The sequence below is a fragment of the Haliaeetus leucocephalus genome, unplaced genomic scaffold, assembly GCF_000737465.1.
Source record: "Haliaeetus leucocephalus isolate CR32 unplaced genomic scaffold, Haliaeetus_leucocephalus-4.0 Scaffold163, whole genome shotgun sequence".
NCBI lineage: Eukaryota > Metazoa > Chordata > Aves > Accipitriformes > Accipitridae > Haliaeetus > Haliaeetus leucocephalus.
Genome location: NW_010972599.1, coordinates 225,966 through 234,151, shown reverse-complemented (window position 1 = coordinate 234,151; position 8,186 = coordinate 225,966). Strand labels below are relative to the sequence as shown.

Below are 8,186 nucleotides of genomic sequence, written 5' to 3'. Positions count from 1 at the left end.
TGTTACTTGTGCAGTTGCTGAGGGGAGGACAGGCCCTTCTCCAGAAGGTAACTGAGCCCAAGTCAGGCTTTTGCTCTAACATGCTTTTGGAAGCACCTTTTCTTTTTTAATTTGCAGTGGTAGAAGTTGACGGGTGAGCAGGCTCCTGCACCATATGTTACCCCACTACTACTCCACTGCCTCTCATCACTCATCTGGCTTTAGTTTCTCTGAAGTTGTTGTTTGACTCACTCCCTGGCTGACGTGAAACTGCACATTAACCGTGTTACCAGCTCTTTTAGCAGACTGGAATAGTGTTGTTAATAAAGATGCCCTGCTAACGCACTTGAAGCGGCTCCTAAGCCTGAACAGAAGTCATCCCTCTCGTAGTGCACATGCCGCTGTACACAAAGCAGAAAGAAAGCACTTTCTCTTACATCATCTCTTTTCTGGTTTCCACTCATCTATTCTGCCCAAGGCTGCCTGTAGTAGCATAGAAGTCCTCTGACAACATAGTGCTTTGCCTGTGCTTGGTCTCTGTGTATAGGCACCAGTGCAGAAAATGTGTTGAGAGGGTGAGCGACCCCGTAGGGTGATTCCAGAAGAGATCCCTCGAGGGTCAAATCAGAAACGCGCAGCTTTACAGCACAGCCACTGATCTTGTAGATTGTCCTCTGTCTTTTTAGGGTGGTGTGTGCCCAGCTTTATGCTGATTCAGCATTTAAAAGGCTGGTGGCAGAGAAGGGATGGTCATGATAAAACAGGTCAGGACTGAGGGGTCTCAGGGGTCTGTTCCCGGCCTTGAAGCGTGTTCACAGCGTAAGCTGCTCCTTGCTCTTTCTGAAATGAAGGGAAGGAAGCTGCTGTTCATCTTTGTTTCATCTAGGAATGTTGAGTTTGTTCTGGAAATCTAAAATGACATACTGACTACTTTTAACATTAGACATCATGAGCTTTATTTTCTTTTTTCTGAAGGAAATTAATGTATGGTATATGTGCAAAAGCTACATGAATACCTCCTACTTGCTATTTTCAAAGTACTAAACACACTTCATCACTGTCTCTGTACTATTAATTAATAGTGACTTCTGTAGTTAAACAAATGAATTGTGTTTTTTTTTACGTGTATTGGAATTGTTAGTGTGCTGCCTCTGCAATAATGAACCTTGGGGTTCTTGAACACTAATCCTGTTGGTCCTTTCCACGCTATGCATAGCCCAGGGCAATTGGTTTAACTTTAGTGTTTTAAATTCCTCTTTTGCAAAAGAAACATTAGAAGCATTATTCCCATTAACTTTTTATTACCATAATTAGTCTCTTCCATGGTTTGTTCCTAACAGCAAAGCATTCTGCTGCTACATGTCATTCCTCTATGCTAAAAACTGCACATGTGGTAAACTTTTACAGATCCTGGGTGTTGTTAATGTTTAACAGCAGTATTTTTCACGTCGTGGATTTTCCTACTTTTAGTAACTACCACAAAGTAGTGTTTTAAAAGTAATCTTTAAATGTCATGCTGCTTTCTTGCTTCTGCCCGGCCCTCACGTTCTGTATGTAATTCTGATTTCAATTTGTGAAGGTGAAGAACAGTAATAGCAACATAGGTTGATATTAATAACAAAGTTCTCTGCTAATTTGGTTAAGTTTGGAAAGGTTTTAGAAGAAAAAGACAAGAGAATTTATAATCCTGAAAACTTGAATTTTAAACATCACTGGCTCAAGATGTAAACTATTTTAAAATATTGTTTTTGCAGGCAAAATGCCAGCCCCTGAGCAGACCCCAATGGTGGAGGAGGGGCTGCCGCAGACAACACAGGAAACTTCAACAGGCCCAGGCATGGAACCAGAGACCACTGCCACTACCATTTTAGCTTCTGTAAAGGAACAGGTATATGCCTTGTTTTCAGCAATTCAGAAATTTGGTATGCGTTGTGGAGTTAACCATTGTCTCTTTTACTGCATTGCTGGAAAAAAAACATCTTTGCTTCTAAAATGTGTTGCCTAGCGTTAGTATAGTATAATTTGTATATCAGAATGTTAGAACCTGAATATAAAAGGTTCATTTAACGGCATTGAACAGAAGCATCATTATGGTATTCTGTATCCCTTGGAATGTATGCACTGTTGTAAATCAGGCTGGAAATGCAGGTTTATTGTTTAAAAAAAAGACAAAAGAAATGTTAGTGTAGAATTGATACAACATTGAGACCCAGTCCTTTTTGTACATTCTGCAAAGTTGTGTACAGTGTTACAGAAGCTTACACATAAAGATTTGGTATCATCAGTTGTATTTTGTTAAAGAATGGGTTTTAAGCTTTGAGTTTGGTTTCAGTTATGCATACCAAGGTCATAATATATTTTAAATCTGCAACACATTTATGGACATGTATCTTAGTGGTAGCCTCTGTAGGGAAAATAAAATTGTGTTTGAAATCAAGTTCAGCCTTAATTTGTAAAGATCATTCAAGGGGGAAAAAAATTGCAGTCTTAGAAACATTCTAACTAAAGTTTTTTTGTTTGGTTTTTTTTTTTTAAAACACAAAGAAGTGATGGTTTGACTTTCATTGTCAGAACTAGAAATAACAATAATCTTTCTTGGCTTAATACATAAATTGTAACATCTCATTTTCAGAATAAATCTGCTTTGCTGTCTCTGTTTCAGAACTTCTTTTAAGATAAATCAGTACTCGATTCAAGATACTAACTCTGAGTGCATATACTTGATGTATTAGTTCTATATGTTGTCCCATATTAATATTTTTAAAAGGTGATAATTGGATTATATTGTCTTGCTATCAGCAGATTTTGTATCCATAGAAGCTTCATTCTTAAATGAGAAATTTGGGTCTTTATTTTCATGCCTCAATTAATAGTTTCAAAAGTATTTTAAGATGACAATAGCAACCCTAATAATTTCTTAGTGGTATTAAAGCTAATATTAAATCTTCTAATGCAAAGGATATTAATGCTGGAGGCTATCGAGATATGAGTAATCACAGTCATCTGAGTTACAGTGATCTCAAGTCACTTCTCATCATCTGAGACTAGTTTGCCTTGTGCTGTCTTGGCTTATCACAAATGTCAATTAGAACTCGTTTGCTTAAAGTACATTTGTGGTGATTTTAAGTTGGTCCCTTTTATTTTGCAGTTCACAAAGAACATGCTCATAATGGTAGCTGAGTTGATGAGCAGCATTGCAATAAATGACAGTACTGTAATTGCTGGGGATCACCAGCCAATAATCTTACTGCTGTGATTACTGTCCAGAATTGCTTTTGTGCAGTTTTGATGCAATAGTGATTGCTTAAACTGAACATACAATTATGACAGCATTGGCTATAATAGGTTGATACGTAAGTATACAGTAAAAAGACATTTGTTAGCATTCCCTTTCCTAGCCAAGAAAGGTTTTTATCTTTTTCTTATTCTTAGAGAAAAAAAGGTAATGGAGTATTTCTTCATTTTAAAAAGGAGGCTAAAACCTCTTCCCCTTTCCATTCGTAAAAAAGACTATTAAATATGTGGCTTATTAAGTAACTCATTCTGATGAAAGGAAAAAATAAAATTAAAATTGTGCTTAATAGTTAGTGAAACACAAACTTCAGAACTGTAGCCTAACTTTAAAATGTATAGACACGTTAGAGTGAATACAAGGGAGAGGAAGATGTAAATTGTACTTCACTCTTGAAAGTGATAATGTGAAAGAATTAAGAGCTGAACTGTTGCTTTCTGTTTTTTTTTCTGTTGATAGTAATTATGGACACTGACATATTCAACACCCTTCCTGTATGGCAGAAAGCCCAGAACAGAATATTTTCCAGTGCAGTTATTTACTTTATTAAGCTTGAACAGAAACTACTATGCTGTTTGCTATGGCCTAACTTCCTTTTATACAGGAATCTCTCTTTATTTGCAGTAGGTCTGTATTTGTAAAATAGAGTTGCCACACCTTAGCTTTATGACTTCAGAAACACTTACCACAGTGGAAAAACAATTCAGAAAAGCCTTTATTGTTACTTGGCAAATTGTGCAAGATTTTAACTTAATAAAAACTTTTAAATTTACTACCATGGTTCTGAAATAGGTAGATTAATTTATTGAATGACTCTGTTAAGCTTTCTACCGTAGTGGCATAGATATGATTATATAAAAAGTTGTACTAATCAGTCTATGAACCCTACAAGTCACTTTAAATAAGCTTTCCATGTGTTTCTTTTTCCGATGGCCCCAAATCAGTTTAAAGCAACTTCTTTCCCAAGCTAGAGTGTGGTGTTCCCTGAACTCTTACAGTCTCTCATTGAGACAAAATTGTCAGACAGCTGTGTAAATCTCCCTCTCTTTTAGTGTTATAAAATAATATGTGCAGAACAAGTGTAATCTGTGAAGAAATTTAGATTACCACAGCTTTGTGCTTTTCTGACAAAGCTCAAATTTGGTTTTAATGTGAAAACCCATCCCTAATTAATATAAATTACGACACTGCCACCACAACCACCACTGGCTTTGACTGGGGTAGGGGGGATAGTTCTTTGACCGGGTTAAGTTATTCTGTTTATGGATACACTAATAGGTATACTTTTGGTTGAAAATCAAGGGAAGGATTGACTCTTACTGGTATAAGTCGCATCTCTAGTAGAGGAATTCCTTTTTGAATGTGGGGAAATCTTAAGGCTAACTGTAATGAAGCTGAAACATATTTTGGCCTTTTTTTCTTCTAGTGGATTTGATGATGGGTTGTGGGTTTCTTGGTTTTGGTTTTTTTTTTTGTTTGGGGAGGGGGTTGTATTCTGTGGGTTTGTTTTGGAGGTAGGTTGGGTGGGGATTTTTCCAAAACATGTATTTCACTTCTGAAATGTTAGAAAGTTACCATGCTATAATGGATAGAAGTATCTTAGGAAATGCTGAAATGAGTTCCAAGTAAAACTAAACCATTACAATATGCATGTCTATATTTCTGAGTCCTGGGGAGTATTTGGATAAAAGTTTAGTTGAGTTCTGTAGGGAGTCTCTTATCCATATTAAAAGTAAATTGAGTATTTTCATGCTAAAATAACAAGTTAAGAATTGTAGGAGCAACATCATAGCACTAACTTTTTTTTGGAGGTTGGAATGTAGGGGCAGCTAGTTGCCAACTACTCTGGATAGATGTGTGGAATCACTGCTACTTTACACGTGCAAACCATACGCTACTGAATTTGGAATGAATTGCTGCTGAACTGGCAAGATTAAATGGGATCATTTGGAATTGTGAATTTCCTGCTTAGCATGTTAGTTTTCAGTGATTGGGCTGAGAGAAAAGGTCTCACAGGAAAAACTACCCATCAATCCAATTTTCAAAAGTAACATGAATATGCTAGGTATAATTTCTTTGCTAATAGAGAAGCACTTGTAGCAGTAGCATGTTTTTTTTTAGTTTCTTTGGTTTTGGTCCAGTTGTTTTTGACACCTAAACATGGACTACTTTTCACCTTTTGTAAACAGGTGACAATAGAGTAAGAATGATTGGATATGCTTTCAGATGAATAATCATAAATCTCTTGGGTTTTCCTAAGTGTTTTCCTAGAAGTGTTCACTTTTGTTCAACACCTCAGCAAAATCTTTTCCTTTTGTATAACTGTATTGAACTGTATCATATCTTTAGAAAGTGTGCACTTTACCTTTTTTCCCTTCTTTATTGTTTAAGTACAAAATTCTTTACATAGTTCTTGAGAATATTTTTTAATAGGTTTTGGGGGGGTGGGGAAAGGTGAAAACTTGTTTTTTCAGATGGAAAGGGACGAAAGAATGTATTCTCTATACAGCAGAGAATTTATTATTACATGTTTAAAAACATCTTTACTAGAATGACAATATTTTGATACTAAGTTTGAGAGATTTCTTTACCAATTCAGATATATAGTGCTTTACATCAAGTACTCTGTAATCTGATTGTAGGCGTGTCACTTCAACAAGACAGGTGAAGAGAAGACTTACTAAATGCACTTTCAGTAATTAGGCACAAACATTGAACTGTCTCACTTTGAAATTCTGATTTGCATGCATGTAGTGATCAGTTAGGTGGATAAATGCATGTCAGTTCTGAAATGAAGGCAGTACTTTTTATTAAGTGGACTTCCAGGCTTTGTGTGAGTGAAACAAAAATCTTTGTCAACATTTTCTGAATGACTGGAAGAACTGGTTTTTTTCCAACTCTCTTAATACTGTGTTCAATTGCATAGGTTATTCGTCCTTATTGAATCCCAGAACTTTGAAGTTTACTGTTTCTGCTGTCTACAAGCATTTCCAGTTTTGGTGAATCAAGTCTGAGAAGTCTACTTCCTAAGGTTCTTATTCTAGGACAGAATAAATGTAACTCCTGTCTCAGATGAAACGACTAACTCATTTCCTTAATCAAAATTCTGTGTACTTCTTTATTCGTACGAAGGTCTAGAAATTAATTTTTCTTTCTAGCATGTACTGTTAGACTTCTGAGGAGAAACTCCCCTTGAAAAAGAGCCTGCCTAGAACTGTGGGTACCCCTGAAATACCCTGGAGTATTTATACCTTTTGTAACACGTCTGTGTTTAGATTACCAGCCTATCTACTCAGCAGCAACTGAACTCTAATCACCAACTGGCAGAACAGTATACTTAGCTTCAGCACCAATTTAAAAAAAACGAGTATTGTAACAAACAGTTTCCAAAGAGGATGCTGCTCAGATGTAGTCAGTGAATACCTCAAGTGGCATTCTTCCTTTCTACCATTGACTAAGAGTAAGCTTTCTATGAATTATTTAATTTTGATCCCTCATCAGCTAGAGCAGCACTAAAGTGTTTTACCAGACTAGTGAACAATGCAAGCATAAAAGTATTAAGGGCTTTAATGGTCTACTGCTGTTGAATACAGAGTAAGTGTGATCAGCCAATAATTGTAGCTGTGTCATTTCACATCCTGTAATCTGTGATTCTCTTTTTACCCTGTCCAATTTTTTATCTTTTGTCTTCTATTTTGGAAGATCCTGAGATACTGAAAGCATGCAAATGCAGTTGTGTGCGTGAGTAAACTTTTTTACAGATTTTTACAGAAAATGTTAAGGTTGATCTAATATGTTTAGTTAAAAGTACAGCATTTTTTCTCAGTAGATTCTGGTAGAGAATTTAAATATTAGGTCACTAAAGTATGATATTAATTTTGGAAAAAAATACAGTATTCAGTGTTTTTTTAAGTAGTCAGTTTTTTGATCTAGCTCCGAATTACAGCAAGTGGAAACATGTAGAATTCAGCATAGATCAGTGCAGGAGGTTAATGTGAAGAAGGTATGAATGAACTTAATTTTGTTTGTCCTCTTTGTTGCACATTTGTATCATAGAAATGTCCAAAATGTAATTGCCTTTTCTTTAGCACCGTTTGAACATTCACAGGCAATGGGAGTTGTGTGGCTCTGCACTTATGTTGCAGTTGACTACAAAAAGGTAAATGCAAGGTAAAAGTTTTCCTCTCAAATGTAGGCTACGCTTTCTTAGATCATCAACTCGTACTACTGGAAGACGCTCAACTGAATTGTTCAACAGGCAACTTTTTTATGATTAGGAAAACGTTTAATAGTTCAGCTGACAATTACCTTCTTAATATTTCACAGACAGTGACATTTGGCAATTGAAGCAATTTAGCATATCTCAGTGTTACTACGGCTTGAAATAACATCCCGTCCTAGCCCTGTCTTCTACCAGAGCAAACACTGAGAACTGGTAGAAGCCAAGAAGCTGCAAGAGATGCAGCTCTGTCAGTGGCATCATCTCTTGGATGTCCCAACTGCCCGATCCTGATCTGACTAGCCAGGCATGTATCATTCAAAAAGAGTTTGTGGGTTGTCTTCACTGCTTGTGCCATTGCTGCTGATTCTTGCATAGCTGTCACCAGAAAACCTTCGGTTAGCCAACTGGACCACCGTTTGTTTAAAGTTTTAAGTTATCTGTGTTTTCAAATCACAACAGGGCAGGAAGAAAGTAATTTTTATTTTTCAACATTGTGAATGTAGACTCCTCATTCTCATCCATCTTACTGAGGGATAAAAGTTCCTCCTGAACAAAAATGAAAACGTTGGAACTCTGCAACATGGTATCATAACGGGGTGCAGATAGAAAGCGCAGAATTGCCTCTAAACCTTCTTTTATTACCCAAAGTCTGCAATAGGAGAATTACAGTCTTCATGGTCAGTCATACAAATT

At 36.4% G+C, this 8,186-nt stretch overlaps 1 protein-coding gene across 3 annotated transcripts in view; it reads left to right on the top strand.

Annotated features, from left to right (window-relative positions):
* The first annotated feature begins 1,738 nt into the window (after positions 1 to 1,738).
* The window catches only part of PKP4 (plakophilin 4), a 76,238-nt gene continuing 69,790 nt past the window's right edge, over positions 1,739 to 8,186 (top strand). For all 3 annotated transcript variants that reach the window (XM_010563041.1, XM_010563043.1, XM_010563042.1), the window contains exon 1: positions 1,739 to 1,867. In XM_010563041.1, the coding sequence (XP_010561343.1) occupies positions 1,739 to 1,867 (129 nt within the window). The remainder of the gene's footprint in view (positions 1,868 to 8,186) is intronic.